This window comes from Typopeltis vanoorti, chromosome 26, assembly GCF_054136105.1.
Source record: "Typopeltis vanoorti isolate ZY-2024b chromosome 26, IOZ_Tvanoo_1.0, whole genome shotgun sequence".
NCBI lineage: Eukaryota > Metazoa > Arthropoda > Arachnida > Uropygi > Thelyphonidae > Typopeltis > Typopeltis vanoorti.
The window spans coordinates 15,282,121-15,304,329 of NC_143574.1; the positions used below are offsets into that span (position 1 = coordinate 15,282,121).

General features: G+C 37.3%; 2 protein-coding genes across 2 annotated transcripts in view; both read left to right on the forward strand.

Annotated features, from left to right (window-relative positions):
• Positions 1–2,603, forward strand: part of LOC150092349 (enhancer of mRNA-decapping protein 4-like) — a 406,953-nt gene extending 404,350 nt beyond the window's left edge. Inside the window, exons 24-25 of the mRNA XM_090414848.1 lie at positions 1,747–1,922; positions 2,589–2,603. Of these exons, the coding sequence (XP_090270974.1) occupies positions 1,747–1,922; positions 2,589–2,603 (191 nt within the window). The remainder of the gene's footprint in view (positions 1–1,746; positions 1,923–2,588) is intronic.
• Positions 2,604–16,778: 14,175 nt separating this feature from the next.
• Positions 16,779–22,209, forward strand: part of LOC150092350 (enhancer of mRNA-decapping protein 4-like) — a 53,710-nt gene continuing 48,279 nt past the window's right edge. Inside the window, exon 1 of the mRNA XM_090414849.1 lies at positions 16,779–16,847. Coding sequence (XP_090270975.1) covers positions 16,779–16,847 — 69 coding nt within the window. The remainder of the gene's footprint in view (positions 16,848–22,209) is intronic.

Below are 22,209 nucleotides of genomic sequence, written 5' to 3' on the forward strand. Positions count from 1 at the left end.
TAGGTGAATTGGGTACTTTTGGATTTTTCTCAAGCTTTTGGCAGGAATACAGTGGAAGATGCATAAATTGGAGAATATGAGATTGAATTATAAAATATTAGTGTGGATAAGAGGATGGCTAGCTGATGTATCAAAAAGTGGTGTACCACAGGGAATCAGTCCTTGGTTTGAGAAGGACTTGATAGGTTTTGCAAATGATTCAGAGATGGATAGAATAATCAGGAATGCAGATGATATGCAGTACTTACAGTATGATTTGAATAGGCTGGAAACGTAGGCATGTAAAAATGGTAAAGTCATGCATGATGGTGTGATGAGATATCAAACATCATATTATATTGGTAGAATTATGCTAGAAGAAACTGTGATCAGGCTATGGATCATGAAGTTTTAATAGATAGCATGGTAAAGGTCAAGGGCCATATAGCAAAGATTGCAAATACAACTCAGATGATAATTTCAGTGCTGAAATGAACCTTGACATGTAAGGATAAGTAAGTCATTTCGGCCCTTCTGTACAAGGCCTTGATATGACTTCACTTGGACTATGTGCCCAGGTTTGGTTTTTCTGCAGTGATGTTGATACAGCGAAGGAGAGTGTTAAAATGATATCAGGATTGTGAAATACTGATTATGAAGACAGATTGAGATTTGTAGACTGCAGACAGGAGAAAGAGGGATGATATGATTGCGATTACAAACTTCTAAAAGGTACATACAAGATTTCAGTAGATGGAATTTTTCATTTTATGGAAGGTGGGGAATGGACAAGAGGGCATCCTTGGAAGTGGAGAATGAATTCCATTAAGAAGGGGTGACAGCTAGATTTTTCTCTCATAGAGTAGTGCATGATTGGAATAGATTGCCATTGGATGTTATGTCCAAGTAGTGGAATGAATTCAAGAACAGGTATAACAGCTGGTGTGAGTAGTATGTGGCTTCCCTCATGAGTCCTTGACTCCCTGGCAGTCTCAATAGTAATAATAATAAAAATTTAATAATAGATTATAAAAGTGAATGCACTGCTCAGAAATGAAAAGTTGTTCCATTCACTGTTTCAAAAATTGTGCATCATTTTAATCACCATTTAAATTGTTTTAAAAAAATAGTATTCAAAGTAAATTTTACTTGCAAATTAAAACATAATAATTATAATTTCTTGTCTGGTATAATTTACTTTGTAACAAAGCAGAAAAACTTTCATCAGCTATCTCGAATCTGAATTATTTTGATAATATAGTGAAATACTGTTTTACTACTTGTGTATTGAAAATATATGAATTGATTTAACCTTAGTATCTTCTTGAGTCCAGCTCCCACTGATATGAACTCAGTAAAGGTCGAAACCGATCTGAGTGGTGACTTATCATAATGCATACAATATACATTTCCAAAAGGAACTATGCTGTGCATTATAGGATACCAAGATAACTGATGTGAATTCACCAGCCTCTTTACACAAGTAGCCTAGCCATGAAGATACTTCACATACAGATTTTGTTTGCTTATACTTGATGAAGAATTAAAACAAGAATATAATTTGTCCAGTTTTTATTTTGCATGAAGCAGAATGTTTTTTTACTTCCAGAAGTATTTAATGTATTTCATTTAAGTGAGACACAGTAGTATGCAAACTTAGTTCTCAAGAAATTTCCAGGATATTTCAATACTTGAAATATCCTGGAAATTTCTTGATTTATTTTTATATATATTCCTTTTGTTAACTGTACAAATTTTTCTAAATAGATCTTCAACAAATTGAAAGACAGCAGCGTCAAGTTTCTCAAATTAGTACAGAAGGGACTTTGAGCCACTGCCAAGAACAGCTTGCCAAAATTACTGTTTCGACTGAAAAGCTACTTAATACTTTACCCTCGAGGGTCCATGAACAGATCCAAGAAGTTCTAGCTAAGTATGAAAGTGTTTTAATTTGCATCTCTCTCTCCTCTCTCTCTCTCACACACACACCTGGGGGGGGGGGGGGGGTGAGTTACCTGATCACATGCTCAGGTGATCAACTGCAAATATAGTCTTTATATTACCTTGACATCATTATAATGATAAAGTTCCTGATATGTATCCTCAGGGGGGGGGGATGTACAGGATATTATGATAGGCCTTCCTGATTTCTGCTCACACATAGACCCACACTTCACCGTGTAGGGATTCGAAACTGAAATCCTGTGGAATAAGTTGGTTAATTCTTATTCCTGGTGTGTCTTATGTCTGTGGATGTGGATGTTTGCAAGGCCCGTTTGCCTGTTCTGAAAGACAAAAAACCCTCTACCTCCGAATGAGACTAAATCACCTTTAGTCTAAAAGAGGGCCTCATCTATACTGGCTGAGCTACGGAGGCCCTTATGATAGTACAACATGAAAAAGTTACATTATTACTAACTTCTTATTGACAATTTTCCTTCAAATTAATCTATGTCAAGAATCCAGTATCAGATCTTATATTTCTATCTTTTAAGGCACTTTTTATTTCATTTGAATCACCTATATCTTCATCTTCCACTGGGTCTTTTTCCTGCTTATCTTGGCAAAGAGCACTCATTTTTCAAACCTTTTCTCCCATTTTATTTAAGTGTTCATGCACTTGAGATTAGCTCTCAAGTGTATGAACAATTTTGATCCAGTCTTTGATCAAATGTTTTATTTCTAACCCAGCTCTCAGATTCATAAGTTAAAATTGGAATATACACTGTCTTGTATACAGCTAGTTCAGTGTTTTAACTTATTTCTCTCTCTTACTCCATATAATTTATTCAGTTGACTTCCTATCAGTGATAGCACATTGGTAAAAAAAACACTCAACAGGCATACAGTGAGGAATACATATCCGTACTTGAAGTAGAAAAAGCCATCAAAAGCCTGAAATGTGGAAAGGCAGCTGGAGTAGATGATATTCCACCAGAAGTGCTCAAGTATGGAGGTATAAAAGTCTTATGGTGGCTGCACTGTATAGTTCAGAAGGCCTGGACATAGGGATGAATTCCCAATGATTGGAGTAGAGTTCTCATAGTACCCATATATAAAAAGGGAAATAAAACTGAATGTGAGAATTGCAGAGGGATTTCTCTACTGAGTGTTCCTAGAAAGATTTATGCAAGTATATTGAGAACTGGTTGAGAAGAAGAATTGTGGAAAGGAAGCTTGGTGAAGAACAAGCTGGATTCAGAGAAGTACAAAACTGAAATACAAAGATCCGTATTTCAGTTTTGTAGATCTGAGAGAGGCATATGACAAGGTGCCAAGAGAGAAGCTGTTCAAAACTCTACAGTTGTATGGTGTCAATGGGGCATTATATCAAGCAATACTTAATCTTTATTTGAGTTGTAAGTCAGCAGTTAGAATTGAAGGAAGTACAAGAAGATGGTTTAATGTTAAATCCGGTGTCAGACAAAGATGTGCATTTTCCCCCTCTGTTATTCATTATCTATATGGATCACATTACGAAGGAAAGTGGTATTAATTCAAAATTGGTATCAAAATTGGAGATGTTAAAGTCAGCTCTTTGCTTTATGAGGATGATATTATACTTCTAAATAAATCCGCTACAAGTTTGCAAGATTCCCTGACTAAATTGAATAACTGTTGTAATAGATATGGTATGAAGGTCAGCAACAATAAGACAAAGACATTGAAAATAGAAAGAAGCATTGAAAATATCAACTGCATTGTGAATGGAGAACCTATGAACAAGAAACATTTTTAGCTACTTAGACACAATTTTTATTGAAGATGGTAAATTAAATATGGAAATAGACAAGAGAATCAACAAAGCTGGTATGGTAGGAAGTCAACTGAATAAATTTATATGGAATAAGAGAGAAATTAGTCAAAACACTAAATTAGCTGTATACAAGACAATGTTCGAACTAATTTTAACTTATAGATCTGAGAGCTGAGTTAGAAATAAAACACTTGACTAGAGACTGCAGATATGAGAGTCCTGAGAAAGATTAGGGGTGCGAACAGATAGCATCAATGGCAATATCATATTAAAAATAAGGATATTAGGAAATTTAAGTGACTATACTATTTCAGATTAGCAGAGCTAACCTGAAATAGTATAGTCACTTAAATTTCCTAATTTAAAATGAAAAAAATGAAAAAGATTCAAAGGAAGATCAAGATATAGGTGGATTGATACAGTAAAAAGTGCCTTAGAAGATAGAAATATATGATCTGAGAATATTGACAATCTATGACAGGTAACAGATTGATTTGGAGAAAAATTCTAGAAAGGAAGTTAGTAATGATGTGAGATTTTCATGTATTATTATCATATCCTGTACATGTGAGAAATTTGATGATGATGACTTCCTGCCATACCAGCTTTGCTAATTCTGTTGTCTATTTCAATATTTAATTTGCCATCTGCACAAACATTTTGCATAAATAGCTTATGTTATTATTAAACTACTGAATGGAGAAACTATATTCTATAGTTTCTCCATTCAGGATGCAATTCATGTTTTCAATGTTTCTACCTATTTTCTTTGATTTTTTATTGCAGACTTGTACTGGATTTATTCAGGAACATGACATCATCTGCATAAAGAGCCGAGATTAACATCATCAGTTTTGTTATGTTTAATTTCAGTTTCCTTCATAATGTAATCCATATAAATGATGAATAACTGTGAAAATAATGTACACCATTGTCTCACACCTGATTTAACATTAAACCATCTTCCTCCAATTCCTTCAGTTCTAACTGCCGACTTACAACAGAAATACAGATTAAGTATTGCTTGATGAATATTTCATTTACATCATATAACTAGCATTTTGATCAGTTTTTTTTCTTTGCACCTTGTCATATGCCTTTTCCAGGTCTACAAAACTTGACTCATCCTTGTTATATTCCCATGATTTCTCAACTGTTTGTTTGAAAATCTGATCCTGACATCCACTGTTTGGCCTGAACCTAGCTTTTTTTTTTTTTCCTCCAAGCTTCCCTACCACAATTTTTCTTAGTCATTTCTCAAGTATACTTACATAAATCTTACCAGGAATACACAGTAAGGAAATTTCTGTATAATTCTCATATTCAGTTTATTTCCTTTTTTTTTTATAGATGAGTACTATGAGAGATCTACTACAATTATCTGAAATATGACTTGCTGACAGGTCATCTTAATTATCGGTGTAACCACTTTTATACCTCCATATATTAACATTTCTAGGCAAATATCAACTTCAGCTGCCATCCCACATTCTAGGTTCTTAATGGGCTTTTTCTACTTAAAGTATTGATGTATCCCTTATTGTATTCTGTGTGTGGTGTTTTTTACTACTATTCTGTCACTGCTTGTTTCATTTAGCAGTCTTTCAAAGAGTTATTCCAGACATCTAGAATATCTTTATCTTCAGTTTTCATGCCACCTTTATCATCTGTGATTCCTTTTACAGTATTGTTTCCTCCATTTCTCAGCTTTTTTCAATAGCCTCCAGAATATTTTGCCACCTTACTGATATTTACCTCCTATAATCTCACTGAAGTCTTCCCATGAGTTTTGTTTAACTAGTTGTACATTTTTCTCTGCGTATAGATGCTCGCTTACTTTCCCAGGAACCTTTGATATTATTATTATCAACACCCGACCTCCATGGAGTCAGAAACTCATCATGGGAGGTACTCACTATCGCATACAATGCTCATCCAACCCCATCTTAAACTGTGTTCACATCCACAACACACTCAGGCAATGCATTCCACTCACCAACCATCCTCCATGCAAAGAACCTGCTTCTCACTGCTTTGCTCACACCCTCCTTATACAGTTTCCAGCAATGGCCTCTTGTTCTACTTCCTTCTCCACTTCTATGAAAAATCTCTTCCATGTCTACCTGATAACAATCCCTGACCAGTTTATGTCTCAATCATATCCCACCATCTTCCTCCTATTCACGAGGCTCTGCAACTTACATTCCCTCAATCTGTCCTCATACTCCACATTCCAAAGACCACTGACTACCTTTGTGAATCTTCTCTGTACCCTTTCCAACATATCCTCGTCACCTGAAAACCCGGCAACCAAATTTTGCACAATAATCCATATGAGGCCTGATCAAGGCCTTACAATGGAATCATAACCTCTCTATTTCTGCATGTCAGGGTTCTCCGCATCATTGCCATTATTCGATGTGATGTCTTCACAACTTGTGCAACGTGGCCCCAAAATTGCAGGTCCTTGTCCACTATCACTCCTAGATCTCTCATATCCTCTACTTCTGTTAAAGTTTCCCAACCAAGTGTATACTTGGCATCATTGAACTGACAGTTCCACTTACCTGCCCATTCATGCAATCTATTCAAGTCCTCTTGTAAGGCATTAACATCAGCCTGACTGTGCATTTCTCTCTCTAGTTTTGCATCATCTGCAAACAGCTGGATATCACTAGTTAAACCCAACCCAATATCATTAACATACAAATTGAACAACAATGTCCCCAAAACTGATCCCTGTGGCACATCACTGGTGACCTTTCTCTTTCAAGATGCTGCATCCCCATATACAACTTTCTGATACCTATCTGACAGCCAGTCACTGATCCAACACAGAAGAGTGTTATCCAATCCCATCTCCTTCAATTTAATTAAGAGCTTGTCATGTGGCAGTCTATCAAAAGCCTTTGCAAAATCCAAGTACACCACTGTATATGCATCTCCTCTGTCCAAGGTATTTGTCACTTTGTTATAGTACATAAGTAAGTTAGTGAAACATGATCTCCCCTTAACAAACCCATGCTGATAACCACAGAGAATACTGCTGTTATCAACCTATTTCTGTATCCTACTTCTCACCAATCTCTCCGGGACCTTCACCACAACTCCAGATATACAGACCAGTCTATAATTTGAAGCTACAGCCTTATCACCACCTTTATGCAGTGGAATAATTTTACCCTTCTGTGCTGTTGCAAAACTCTTGTTAAACAGGCATGCCAATGCTACTGCCAGTTCCCTGGAACATTCTCTTAAGATGTGTGGTGATATTTTATCAAATCCTATCGCCTTATTAACATCAGGGTTATTTATTTCCTCAAATACCTCCTGCTCACTCACAATTAAGCTATCCTCTATACTTAAGTTCCTCATGATTCCACCCTGATCAGGATGAAACATATTTATAAATTGATCATTGAATAACTCAACAATGTCTTCTGCAGCAATTACCATTCTACCACTTTCATCCATTAACTTCATCTTTCCATGATCATTCTTCCTTCTACTTGTCACATATCTAAAAAAAACTCTCTAGGGTTTTTCTTAGCCTGATTTGCCAATTTCTGCTCATACTCTACTTTTGTTTTCCTTACTAACTTAGTCACTCTCCTGGCTTGTTCTTTATATTCTTCATGTGACTGATTACCATTATTCATCTTGTACTTCCTCCAAAGGACTTTCTTTTTGCAGATTTCATTCTTAAGCTCCACATTCATCCATTTTACACCAACCTTATTCAGCCTTCTTTTCTTGGACTGCCTCTTTAACTTCTTAAGTTCTCCATAGAGATGTGGTTTTTCTATTCTTACAGACATCAACACTACATGCCTCTCTACCTGAATCAATCAACGTTTTCGTCAGGGTTTGGCATTGAATCTCATTCTCAAACCCTGAAAGATTTGGTTTTTGTTTTCAAACTTTCATATTTTTTCGTGGAATAAATAACGACATACCAATAATTTTGTCTCAGTCACTGAGACGAAAGTTAGGGAAACAATATTAAAATTGCAAAAACACACATAATTGCACAAAACAAGTCAAAAAAGTTAAACCAAAAACCTAAATTCTTATGAGAGGTGCCCTCTGTGGGTGCTATTTGGCTGGAGGCCTAAGAATATTTATTGAGATCATGTTGGAGGTTTAATGGAGTATTAGCAGTACTAGGAAAGGATTAAAAACTAATTTTAATTCTTCCAGTATTCATTTGTCACTGAGACATCTTCAGGGTGTACAAATAACAAAGACAACACAATACTGAAATATGTGGGTGACTCTAGAAGTCCTTTCTTAGTGGTGTGCCCTCTATTGACAGCACTAGGAATTATGGGCATTTGTAGGCAGCCTAGGATGTAAACTGGGACCTCTAATGATGATTATTGTTTTCCAAATTTTGGGAAGTTACATGGTCTGAAAGGCCAGATTTACTGCAATTCACCTCATCTTCTGAAAGAAACCACCATTCTCCACCATAGTAAATTTAAAAATAAAAGCCTGTTTTTGTATTCTGCAGCAGCACTCAGAAATCAACCTTAAATATTTAAACAAATACAGATGCATAAAACTTTCCAAAATTTGGAAAACAATAATTGTTAGAGGTCTCAGTTTACATCCTAGTCTACCTACAAACATCCATAGAGAGTGCACCACCGAGATAGGACTTTAGAGTCACCAAGGTGTTTCATTAAATGTGTGTGTGTGTGTGTGTGTGTGTGTGTGTGTGTGTGTGTGTGTGTGTGTGTGTGTGTGTGTGTGTGTGTGTGTGTGTTACAAGTGTTATAAGGCTGAAATGAAGCATCAAAATTAGTTTTTAATCCTTTTCTAGTGCTGTCAATACTCCATTAAACCTCCAACATGATGTCCTCCCAGCATTTATGCTTAACCCATGAATATTTATTCAGATTTAGTTGGTTTTTGAAATATGCTGCTGATCTTTAAAAAAATTCTTCCATGTTTGTATTTATTTATTTAGTATATGGGAGGAAAATGCAAGAAATTAATGAGCAAAACTATATACAGACTGACAGTTCAGTTAATTGATTGATGGGACTATCTGGGAGTAAATGCAAGTTCCTGAGGCTTCCAGGGAAGGAGTGTGTAGGACAGGCATTGGTGATATGGTGCATATTCTGCACTGCACCACACATGCAAAAGGAGGTGACTGTGAAATTTCCCACAGATTAAGTGGGCACAGTAGCCTTGCCAGTCCTAAATCTGTTTAGCTGGCTCCAGGTTTTGAGGCTGATTGAATCCTGGCTAGTTGAATCTGTAATCAAGTACAATAGTGAACAAGGTAATCCAAATACTCACATTTTAAAGAAAAATTTTAATTTTGCAAGAAAATAAGTACAAAAATTAAACTCCAACTTTACCTAATAATTTATATGTGCTCCTCTGTTTTTAACAAGTTCATTAATTTGCTTAGGCATGGACTCTAGCAATCTAGAACAGTTTTCTTATTTCTGCATCTCAAAACCATACTTTTAAAATGGATTGTATTATACTTTATATCACAGTTTAATTTACCAAGTCTCTTTTTTCGCTATGGCTTACAAATTTTCTATTGGGTTAATATCAGAAGAGTTACTTGGTCATTAAATCAATTGGATGTTGTGTTTTTTGAGGAACTCTAACTCTTTTTGAAGTGTAGCATGGAGTGAGATCCTGTTGGAAGATGAGTTCTTTTTCTCTCTGGATCTGTGGGACCAGTCTTTGTTCCAATATTTTTAATGTATTGGTCACTTTTCATCATATAAACAGGTACAAGTGATCCTGGGCCATCATGTGTAAAACGACTAGAGAACATATTTTTACCTTGATATTTAGGAGCTTGTTGAAAGTGGATGAGAGAAATCTTCTCAGCCTCTGATTTGCAAACATAGGGTACTTGCTCTCTTTGGACAAAGAAATGGCTCTCATCTGAGAATATGACTTTCTTATACTTCGCAACAGTCTAATTTTTGTACAATTTTGTGCACTGGAGTCTCTTTTTCTTCATAGGCTTCTTCAATAGTTGTTTCTTTTTTAGTTTGTGGGCAGTCCACCCTGCTTCTATCAATCTTGGATGGACTGTCATATCAGAAACATTAATCCCACTAGCTGCCAAGTCTCTGTTTAAGTCTACAGCAGACAATCTTCGATTCATTTTGCTTTTCCTAACTAGTAAACAGTCTTGAATAAGTATAGTTTTCCTTTTTCACCCACATGTCTTCTTAAACATCTTTAAAATCACATTAACAGTACCCAAACCAACACTACTTTCCTGACAAAAATAACAAGGTTCTTGTTATCTGATCTGAAAAGAGATCTGATTCCCCATCCGAAATGAAATTCTGTCATATTGTACCATCATTTTGCATTAGCCAATAATAATACAATTTGATTTGCTAAATCCCAAATAGCCAGCCCATCCTCATTAATTTAGCATCTGGGGCAGATACCTAACAGGCACATTACAATGTAAAAACAATCATAATTTATAATTATGAATCTTTTTACATTGTAATGTGCCTGTTAGGTATTGTAGATAGGAAGTTAGTAATGATGTAAATTTTTCATGTAGTACTATCATATCCTGTACACCCCTTGAAAGTACATGGCAGGAGTTTGATGATGATAATATCACATGAAAAATTTACATCATTACTAACTTCCTATCTACAATTTTCCTCCAAATCAGTGTTACCTGTCAAGACTCCAACATTATCAGATCTCATATTTCTATCTTCTAAGGCATTTTTACCGCATCAATCCATCTATATCTTGGTCGTCCTCTGGGTCATTTTCCTGCCAACCTGGCAGAGAGTACTTGTTTCGCTAATCTTTCCTTGCCCATTCTGTTTAAGTGACCATACCAACTGAGATTAGCTACTTGGCCTGAATCTAGCTTGCTTCCCTTCCACAATCCTGAACCATTTCTCAAGTATATTTGCCTAAATCTTACCAGGAATACTGAGTAGGGAAATACCTCTGTAATTCTTACATTCAGTTTTATTTATTTCCCTTTTTATGTATATATGGGTACTATAAGAGCTCTACTCCAATCATCTGGGATTTGTCCTCTGTCCAGCCTTCTGCACAACACAGTGCAGTCACTGTAAGACTTTGATACTTCCATACTTCAGCATTTCTGGTCGAATATCATCTACTCCTGCTGCCTTTCCACATTTTTTACCACTGGGCTGTCACTGGTTTCATTTAGCAATTTTTTGAAGTCATTACTCCATACATCAAAAATATCTTTTTCTCCAGTTTTCATTTAACTTTTATCATCTCTAATTCCTTTTACAACACTCTTTCTTCCATTTCTGAGCTTCTTCAACAACCTCCAGAATATCTCGCCACCCTCTTGATATTTATTTTCTATGTTCTTACCAAAGTCTTTCCATGACACTTTTGTTTAGCTACTTTTACACAGTGTTTAGCTTTCTTACATTTTTCTCTGTATTCTCTAAGAGCACAAGCTGACTTATTTTCCAGGAAGTTTTGATGTGCTTTCTTCTTTTCATTCACAGCCCCTTTAACTTCCTGTGTCCACCATGGAGTTCTGAATTTTTTTTCTATCCTTGCAGACAACCTCACCACATGCCTCTATGGCTGAATCAATCAGGGTTTTTTCAAGGGTTGCTATTTAATCTCCAAGGTTTTGTTCCTGTTCTCAAACCCTTTCATTTTTTCTTCAATAATCTTTGTGTATTTTAGCCTACAGTTCACATCTGAGAGCTGCTCAACTTTTATTCGCTTTAAAACTTTCTTACATGTTATTCTTTTCAATATGAAATTCAATTTTATCCTGCTCAAAACTAAATAGCGATCACTTCTAATTTCAAATCCTCGGTGTCCTACACCAGGGAGAAGACATCACTATCAACAATAACATAGTCAGTGAGACTTTTCTTATTCCTTGCCTCTTCTCTCCATGTGAATTTGTGCACATTTTTATGTTGGAACATGGTGTTAGTAATAACCAGTCCATGTCCTGAGCAGAAATCCAACAGAGATTTGCCATTATTATTAGCTTTACTCTTTTCTCCAAATTTTCCCAAAATATTTTTGTATGTCTGACAATCATTTCCTCTTCTGCTATTTAGATCACAACAACGACCAACTTTTCCTTTTTCATTGTATCAGTTGCTTTCTCTAAAGCCTCAAAAAATTCCTCTATTTCCTTAGTAGAACCTTCTGTGGGATCATAGGCACAAATAAGTCTCAGTTCCCCATTCTCATATTTGCCCACATCGCTCTACTTGAGACTGCCTGCCATTCAAGAAGATTAGCCTTGTATTTTGTGTTGAATACTATGGCTACTCCTTCTTTTCCTTGATTGTCATTGCCTGAAGATAACATTTTGTATTTATTGCTCAGAAAGATCTCTCCAGTTTTTGTCTTTTGTTTCAGTCACCCCTATTATGTTGATCTGGTGCATATCTATTTCCTCAGCTAGCTCCATTCCTTTGCCATTCAGGCTTCTTATGTGAATAGTACCGATCTTTAACTCTGGTGATGTTAAGTTGGGGTGTGTGTTATCAGATTTGTTCCAGTAGTTGACTTTTCACTGTTTGCCCTGGTTCCCTGGCCAAAACAACGGGGGCCTTGTTTAACTGGGTGAGGCCCCAGCCGGAAGGAAATTCTGTCATGTTGTACCATCATTCTATATTTTGGTTTAAGCCAATAAGAATACAATTTGTTTGGCTAAATCCCAAATTGCCAGCCCACCCTCATTTGTTCAGTATTCAGGTAGATACCTAACAGGGTACACCACGAGAAGGTGAAGATTGGACATTAGGTCAGAAGCCCTGGTCAGTTCTCTACATTCCTTTAAAGGCTATGTAGAGGTCTCCTCTCAGTTATACAGCTTTGACTAAGCACCCCTATTGTTGTTATTGTCAAAATGAAATGTAAAGCAGCTGAAATTTTGATGTACTTACTGGATTCTGATAATTGTATTACTTTCAATCTTTATATTGTAATTTAAAATTGTTAAAAGTTGAGATATCTTTTGTGGTTTGTGGAGACATTGTCATTACGCTAATGAAGACAACATATCAGCCATTATACGTAACTTCTCGCTTGCCATTTACATGGAGTGTGCATGCTCACCATGGAGTTTGATGGGTGAGTGACAGTTCATGGAGAGAGCATGTTTGGTATCCGGAGAACAAGAAAAACAAGTAAAGAGAGAATGGAAGTTTAAGATCGCAGATCAGAGAATTTTGTTTTAGGAAGTTTTTAAGTAAACTTGACAGTCGGAATATATATTAATAATGGATTCCAAAAAGGGAATCCTCACAAGGTGAATCCTTTAGCTTGATTGGTGAGACTGTGAACAAGTGAATAGCAAATAAAAGGAGATTAAGTAGACATTTTATTTCAATGTTTGAATAAATGTTGCATTCTGTTGCATGAAAAGACAAAACTCAAAGGTGCTTGCAAAATCATAAAACCCTGAGAACGCAAACTGGTCTATTTCATTCTGTAGAATTTATGGAGACGAAAAAACGTGTCAGAGTGATTATTTTACTTGTATTTAAGTGAAATAATTGCTCTAATGTGTTCTAACACATGTTTCAATGTTTTGACCTCTGTATCAAGATCCTCATTAGGAGAACATGCATATGCACAAGACACATGCTACATGACACTCCACAAAAGTAAGCTAAATTTAACTGCTTTGTTAATTGTTTATGCTAGCCTGATCTCTGGTGAAAAAAAAATAATAATAATTAAAATTTTTAAAATTAATAAATAAAATAAAGAATAAATAATAAATCAATAAATACCTTTTTATACATCACAAGTTTAATAATATAAAAATGATTAAAAAATTACAGTGGAATCAAATGCATCTTTACAGTCCTGTTGTCTTGTTGGGGTTCTGCTATCATGTTCTGGATTTTATATGGGTTTCAGGTGGGTCTTACAAATTCTTGGAATTACTATTCCAACATTTTGTTGAGATTAGGATGATAAATCAGCATCTCACAAGCTGCCTTGAATTTTCTGTCAAACAAGGTTTGGTGTGGTGACTTGCTGCCTTTCCAGTTAATTCCATGACATGTTGGGGTACATAGTTTGACCAGCCTGTCAGACCCAATTGCAAGTCATATTAAATTCCTTCTGTAGTGAAGGAATTTAATGTGGCATTTGTGTGTCTTTTCTTGTTGGAATTGTGCAGCCTGTTTCCCCTGTGTAGGATAAGTTGCAGTGCATTGCATTTTGTAAATCCCTGAGTGAGCGAGGTAAGGAAGGGAATCTTAAATGAGCTGAGTATACTTTAAATTTTCAGGAGACTTGAAAGTTGCCTTAATGTTGTATTTCTGTGGTGTTCATTATTTATTTTTTTTTTTTTTTTTTAATATTTCCCTAATGTATGGATGTCTATGCATCTTTTTCACCTTTCATGGCATTAATCTTCAGGATCTTGTGAACTTTTTTTGTTGTTGTTGTAGCCATTTTTTTTTTTTTTTAATAAAGGTCTGACTAATAATTTCATATTCCTACCTCAGTGCTTGCTCATTGTAGCAGATTAAGGCTCTGTTTGAGGGCACTTAATTATAATTACCCTCTTAAGGAAGCTCAGTTATAAGAGCAAGCATGCTCTTAATTATAAGTAATTGCTCTAACATGTGTGCTTTTGTCTTCATAAATTCTACGCAGTAAATGCTGAACACATGTAACCTTAAGGAAGAATAGTCTGTTTCAGTTGATGCACCACCGTTGTGCATAACAGTACTTCAATGCATAAACACCACCAAAAAAAAATGAATAATTAATGTATTGAACATACTAATATTTTGCTGGATTTCTAACCAGCATCCTTAGAGCACAAAACAAATGTGGTAGATGCCACATTTGTTTTTTGTGGTAGAAATGTGGTAGAAAAAAATATATATCACTATTTTTTTTTTTTTAATTTTTTTATATGATTACCACTCATGATTTTTCTGCTTATTTTTTAAACAATTTTTACGTAATCTGGAAATTCTGCTTTAGAGATCAAACATGGAACTTTTTTCAAACTGCTTCAGGCCTCCAATGGTCTCACACTGTAACGAAATTCATCTTCCAAATAAAAACAATCATAAATATCCATGTCCTCAGTGGGATCTGAACTCTCTCTGTTGGTCAGTTAGTGTATCCATTAGAGAATGGATACACCAACTACTCTACCAACCAGGCTAGGAAATTGTAGAAACATTTTGTAGAAATGTGCTAACAGGTGCTCTCCAGAAGGCCAGATTACATGTCGTTACACGGTTACACATCGTGCACCACCTTCTCGTGGTGCACCCTGTTGGGTATCTACCTGGATACTAAATGAATGAGGATGGGCTGCCAATTTGGGATTTAGCCGACCAAATTGTATTCTTATTGGCTTAAACCAATATACAAATGATGGTACAACATGACAAAATTTCATGCCGGCTGGGGTGCCGCCCGGTTAAACAAGGCCCCCATTGTTTTCGCCAGGGAACCAGGGCAAACAGCGAAAAGTCAGCTACTGGAACAAATCTGAAAGCACACCCCAACTCAACATCACCAGAGTTAAAGATCGGTACTATCAACATAAGAAGCCTGAATGGCAAAGAAATGGAGCTAGCTGAGGAATTATATAAGTACCAGATTGACATAATAGGGGTGACTGAAACAAAAAAGATAAAAACTGGTGAGATCTATCTGAGCAATAAATACAAGATGTTATATTCAGGCAATGACAATAATGGAAAAGGAGTAGCCATAGTATTGTTAATATAGCCATTTGTTGTTTATTCCTTTTTATTCGTTATATATATATATATCTTTCATCTTTATTCCTTTCATGTTATTACTATTATCTTATTCTTATTTTGTCTTACAAACTCCTCTTTTATATATTTCTTTATGAGTGCCTTACTCAACCCCACCCAGGAATGCTTCCTTTTCGGACACTGGCAAATTTATTTTTTATTGCTGCACCAGCCAGAGTCCTATTATATGAGCTTATTCAAATTCAGGGAATATTCCTGGGTTAATTGGCATTCATTCTAATATACACTAAATAGATATCGGTACTAATTGCAATCGTGGCCAATAATCTGTTACTCAAATACTTTCATTAAGTTCCCTCCCGCTATGGTTCTACATTTTTGCAAGTGGTAATTTGAATTCTCGAAATCAGGCATGAGTCAGGCATATACAAAACATGGTTATTGGAACAAATTACACTTTACAACTATAATTGGAATAGGATACTAAGCTTTTCAAAATCTCTTGCTAAGTTAGTTACTCAATGCTAATTCAACAAAACACTCACAGATCAAATTGCTAATCACACACAAACTATAAAACATTAAAACTAGTTAACTATGTTATTCTAAATCAAACTCTTATTGCATGCTACATTTAAAGACATTTCACAACCTGTTACTATTCTGGTATAGATCATCTACAAAACTACAAATTCACATATAATCTCAGTCACATGCAGCTAAAATTTCACTCCTGACATTCCTTTGTTCAGCAGAATTACTCTATCTCAAAATACAAATCCTTATTATAGTCCACTATGAATTGTCCACTTAATATAATCTAACATTAAATTCTGTCTCATTCAAACATATAGTAAAGGTCTTTACGTTAACCAATCTTTTTTCGAAGATCTGTTAACGGCCACGTGTTACTCGGGTCCTCCTTCAATCGGTTGCTTCTGCAATAGGCTTATGACTATGCCGTCCGTTTTACATTTTTCTGGACTCGAACTTCTCACTGCCTCGATACAGTGTTGTCTCTGCTCCTTGAGTGGGACATTCGGCAACTGGCACAATTTCTGCGTAGGCCAATGATTCGCATGCTGCTCGTCATGGAATCTTGTTCAGCTTACTCAGAATGCCTGTCCGCTATTCAGCAGCATGGGACCCTCTCGCTCGTCCCTACTCCATCTGGTAGTCAGGAATCCTCGAGGTGAAGTCAGGAACAACCAGAAAAAAGCCTCTCATTATCGCGCGCATTGCCTTATATTTCGTCCCTTCTTTTCCACACGACCCTTAGTTTTCATGCCCTCAAGATGATCCTCAAAATCCTAGCTGCCGTTAGGTGCTGTATTCTAGGGGATCGTGCTTACGTCATCTTCCTTGTATGTTGTAGCTTGCGGCATTACAGCCGATACATGCATATTTATCTCAACCTTTGCACTGATACTCTTAACTTCTTTGGTGACTTACTAAGTTTAAGACAGCTTAATGGGACAAGATTATACTACTATTTCCTCATTACAAATTCATTAATCCGATAATCCTTCAGTTTAGTTTTCAACTACAAGATTTTTCTAATGCGATTTACATGTTATTACAAAACTTCCTATACAACAAAATTTAGAACGGTGTGCTGTTAACTAGGTATTATCTGAGTTAGCAAATTAATGAATAATTTCTTTGAATTCGTCCATTCAGGATCTAACAGTATTCAACACAAAATACGAGGCTAATCTTCTTGAATGGCAGGCAGTCTCAAGTAGAGTGATGTGGCCAAATATGAGAATGGGGAACTGGACAATGAGACTTATTTGTGCCTATGGTCCCACAGAAGGTTCTACTAAGGTAGAAGTGGAGGAATTTTTTGAGGCTTTAGAAAAAGCAACTGACACAATGAAAAAGGAAAAGTTGGTCCTTGTTGGGGATCTAAATAGTAGAGTAGGAAATGATTGTCAGGCATACAAAAATATTTTGGGAAAATTTGGAGAAAAGATGCAAAGCTAATAATAATGGCAAATACCTGTTGGATTTCTGCTCAGGACATGGACTGGTTATTACTAACACCATGTTCCAACATAAAAATGTGCACAAATTCACATGGAGAGAAGAGGCAAGGAATAAGAAAAGTCTCACTGACTATGTTATTGTTGATAGTTATGTCTTCTCCCTGGTGCAGGACACCAGAGTGTACAGAGGATTTGATATTGGAAGTGATCGCTATTTAGTGTTGAGCAGGATAAAATTGAATTTCATACTGAAAAGAATAACATGTAAGAAAGTTTTAAAGCGAATAAAAGTTGAGCAGCTCTCAGATGTGAACTGTAGACTAAAATATCCAAAGATTATTGAAGAAAAAATGAAAGAGTTTGAGAACAGGAATCAAACCTTGGAGATTCAGTGGCAAACTCTGAAGAAAACATTGATTGATTCAGCCAGAGAGGCATGTGGTGAGGTTGTCTGCAAGGATAGAAAAAAAATCAGAACTCCATGGTGGACACAGGAAGTTAAAGAGGCAGTGACAGAAAAGAAGAAAGCATATCAAAAGTACCTGGCAAATAAGTCAGCTTGTGCTCTTAGAGAATATAGAAACAAATGTAAGAAAGTGAAACACTGTAAAACTAGCTAGACAAAAGTCATGGGAGGACTTTGGCAAGAACATAGAAAATAAATATCAAGAGAGTGGTAAGATATTCTAGAGGTTGTTGAAGAAGCTCAAAAATGGAGGAAAGAGTGCTGTAAAAGGAGTTAGAGATGATAAAGGTGACATGAAAAAAGGGAGAAAAAGATATCCTTGAAGTATGGAGTAATTACTTCGAAAAATTGCTAAACGAAACAAGCAGTGATAGCACAGTGGTAAAAAACACTCAACAGGCATAGTCAGGAATACATATCCATACTTGAAGTAGATACTTGAAGTAGAAAAAGCCATCAAAGGTTTAAAATGTGGAAAGGCAGCAGGAGTAGATGATATTTGACCAGAAATGCTGAAGTATGGTGGTATAAAAGTCATACAGTGGCTGCACTGCATAGGTCAGAAAGCCTGGACAGAGGGACAAATTCCTGATGATTGGAGTAGAGCTCTAATAGTACCTATATATAAAAAAGGAAATAAAACTGAATGTGAGAATTACAGAGGTATTTCCCTACTAAGTGTTCCTGGCAAATTCTATGCAAGTATACTTGAGAAACGGTTGAGAATTGTGGAAGAAAAGCTTGGTGAAGAACAAGCTGGATTCAGGCCAAATAGAGGCTGTCAGGATCAGATCTTCACTTTACAACAAATAGTTAAGAAAGCATGGGAATATAACAAAGATCAAATTTTTAATCAACGGTGAGTTAGCCAATCTAATACGGAGGTAGCAGGGTTTTTTCTCCCAGAAACTCGGGGTTTTTCATCCCGCATACAGAAAAATCGGACCTTCAGAACACACGCAATTTACAGACAAAAAAAATACTGTGTCGGTGATAGTGGCCAGTAGATGGCGCTGATGTTGATGATTGGTAGTAGATGTTCGGTGTACTGGTGGAGATGGAGAGTTGTACAATAGGTGTCCTCCTGCAATGAGTCTTTGGAGGTGTCACGAATAATAATAATAATCTGTATTTAAGTTTTGTCGATCTGGAAAAGGCATATGAAAAGGTGCCAAGTGAGAAGCTTTTCAATACGCTACAGTTATATGGTGTAAATGGGGCATTATATCAAGCACTACTTAGTCTTTATTGGAGTTGTAAGTCAGCAGTTAGAATTGAAGGAAGTACAAGAAGATGGTTTAATGTTAAATCTGGTGTGAGACAAGGATGTACATTATCCCCTCTGTTATTCATTATCTATATGGATCACATTATGAAGGAAAGTGGTATTAAACATGATATCAAAATTGGAGATGTTAATGTCAGCTCTTTGCTTTATACGGACGATGTTATACTTCTAAATAAATCTGCTACAAGCTTACAACATTCCCTGACTATATTGAATAACTGTTGTAATAGGTATGGTATGAAGGTCAGCAATAAAAAGACAAAAACAATGAAAATAGGTAGAATCGTTGAAAATGTCAGCTGTGTTGTGAACGGAGAACCTGTGGAACAAGTAAAGCATTTCAGCTACTTAGGCACAATTTTTACTGAAGATGGTAAATTATTATTAATAGTAATTAAAGTAATATTAATTACTATTAATAATAATAGACAACAGAATCAACAAAGCTGGCATGGTAGGAAGTCAATTGAATAAATTCATATGGAGTCGGAACACTAAATTAGCTGTATACAAGACAGTGTTCAAACCAGTTTTAACTTATGGATCTGAGAGCTGGGTCAGAAGTAAAACACTTGACCAAAGACTAGAGACCGCAGATATGAGAGTCCTGAGAAAGATTAGAGGGGTGAACAGATGGCATCAATGTCAGTATCATATTAAAAACGAGGATATTAGGAAAGAACTTGAAATTGTCAGCATCCAGGAATGCGTTAACAGAGCTAATCTCTGGTGGTATTGTCACTTAAACAGAATGGGCAAGGAAAGATTAGCAAAACAATTGTTCTCTGCCAGGTTAGCAGGAAAAAGACTCAGAGGAAGATCAAGATATAGGTGGATTGATACGGTACAAAGTGCCTTGGACGATAGAAATATAATATCTGATAATCCTGGAGTCTTGACAGGTAACAGACTGATTTGGAGGAAAATTGTAGATAGGAAGTTAGGAATGATGTACATTTTTCATGTAGTACTATCATATCCTGTACACCCCTTGAGGGTACAAATCAGGCATTTGATAATGCTGAGATTACATGTCATCTTAGAATAATGTCCCCAAGATTTTTTAGAAATTAATAGATGGAAGAATGCAGAGCATAGTCTACAGTAAAGTAGGACTATATAGTCGATGTAGTCATACGTTCTCTTAAATTCATTCACACTAGATGCACTCACTGCTCTGTGAGAGAAAAATATGGCTTCCTTCTTTTTCTTGACTGCATAAACTTATATAGATGCCCCCCCCCCAAGTCTGCTTACAATCCATATAATGAAAAATTCCATCAACCGATATCCTATAGCCCCCTTTCAGAAATATATAGGATTCCATTATATATCTCTCCCCCACTCGTGTTTGCAGTTTGCATACTCTCAATCTGTTCTCATAATTCAATAATCTTGATATCATTGTAACTCCTGTTCCTTGCACCCTTTCCACAGATTTTTTTTTTTTTTTTTTAATTTCATCAGAACCCAGGAGATGAAATCTGCATACACAATCCAGGTCCTGTCATATCAAGACCTTGCAAAGATGCAGAATGACTTCCTTGTCCCTCCATGTCACTGTCCTCTTCAGCACTGCAATTATCCTCTGAATTGTATTTCATTTTTTTTGCTAAGTGATCTTTGAACCTTTTCACCATAACTCCATGATCCTTAGCTTCATCAATTTCTCCAAGCATGATTCCATGAATATAATGTGCCATTGGAAACTTTGTCACATGTCAAACTGCATAACTTAGCAACTGTACACTTGCTAACATTGATCCTGATAATTTTTACGAAATAATTTTTTTCCCCCCCCCCCCCACCCCCCCCCCCCCCCACCCCCCCCCCCCCCCACCCCCCCCCCCCCCCACCCCCCCCCCCCCCCACCCCCCCCCCCCCCCACCCCCCCCCCCCCCCACCCCCCCCCCCCCCCACCCCCCCCCCCCCCCACCCCCCCCCCCCCCCACCCCCCCCCCCCCCCACCCCCCCCCCCCCCCACCCCCCCCCCCCCCCACCCCCCCCCCCCCCCACCCCCCCCCCCCCCCACCCCCCCCCCCCCCCACCCCCCCCCCCCCCCACCCCCCCCCCCCCCCACCCCCCCCCCCCCCCACCCCCCCCCCCCCCCACCCCCCCCCCCCCCCACCCCCCCCCCCCCCCACCCCCCCCCCCCCCCACCCCCCCCCCCCCCCACCCCCCCCCCCCCCCACCCCCCCCCCCCCCCACCCCCCCCCCCCCCCACCCCCCCCCCCCCCCACCCCCCCCCCCCCCCACCCCCCCCCCCCCCCACCCCCCCCCCCCCCCACCCCCATGAGCAAACAAAGTTTACGCCTGAAAATATCTTTAGGACTGGAATAAGGTATTACAACACCGGGCAACTCGTAGCAAAGGTGGACCAAGCTAACATCACTCCTATCTCAGTATCTCCCATTATGCAAAACATCTCAGTATCTCCCATTATGCAAAACATCTCCTTGCGGATATGTATAATGTTATGCATTAAGGGAAGGGTCACTACCCAGACTAGTTTCAACCTTTATTGAGGTCTCTTCAGTGGGAGCCAGGCCCAGAAGTGGAGACACCAGGCAGAAGCAATGGCGAGGTCATCTTTACCTATAGAAGTTGCCAAAAGGTGTGCCACCTTTTTATTAAATTACTCTGGATATAGAGAAAGATGTTAAAAGTTTATTTTTCACTTGGTTAGACTATAATAAATTTAGTTTAATCCTATATCCAAGTGTGAGCAAACAAAGTTTGCGCCTGAAAATATCTTCAGGACTTGGGTAAGGTATTTTTTTTAAAATAATGAAACCTGTGGTGCGATCATAATTAAAAAAAACACACACAATAACCACAGTGAAAATTATTTAATTGTAAATATTTCATCCTATGTATCTTAGGACATCATCAGTACAGTAGTTTAAAACAATAATAGGAATAACATACAGTTAGGGCGCATGATTACAATAGAATCTCATTAAACGTGTGTAATATGTTACAAA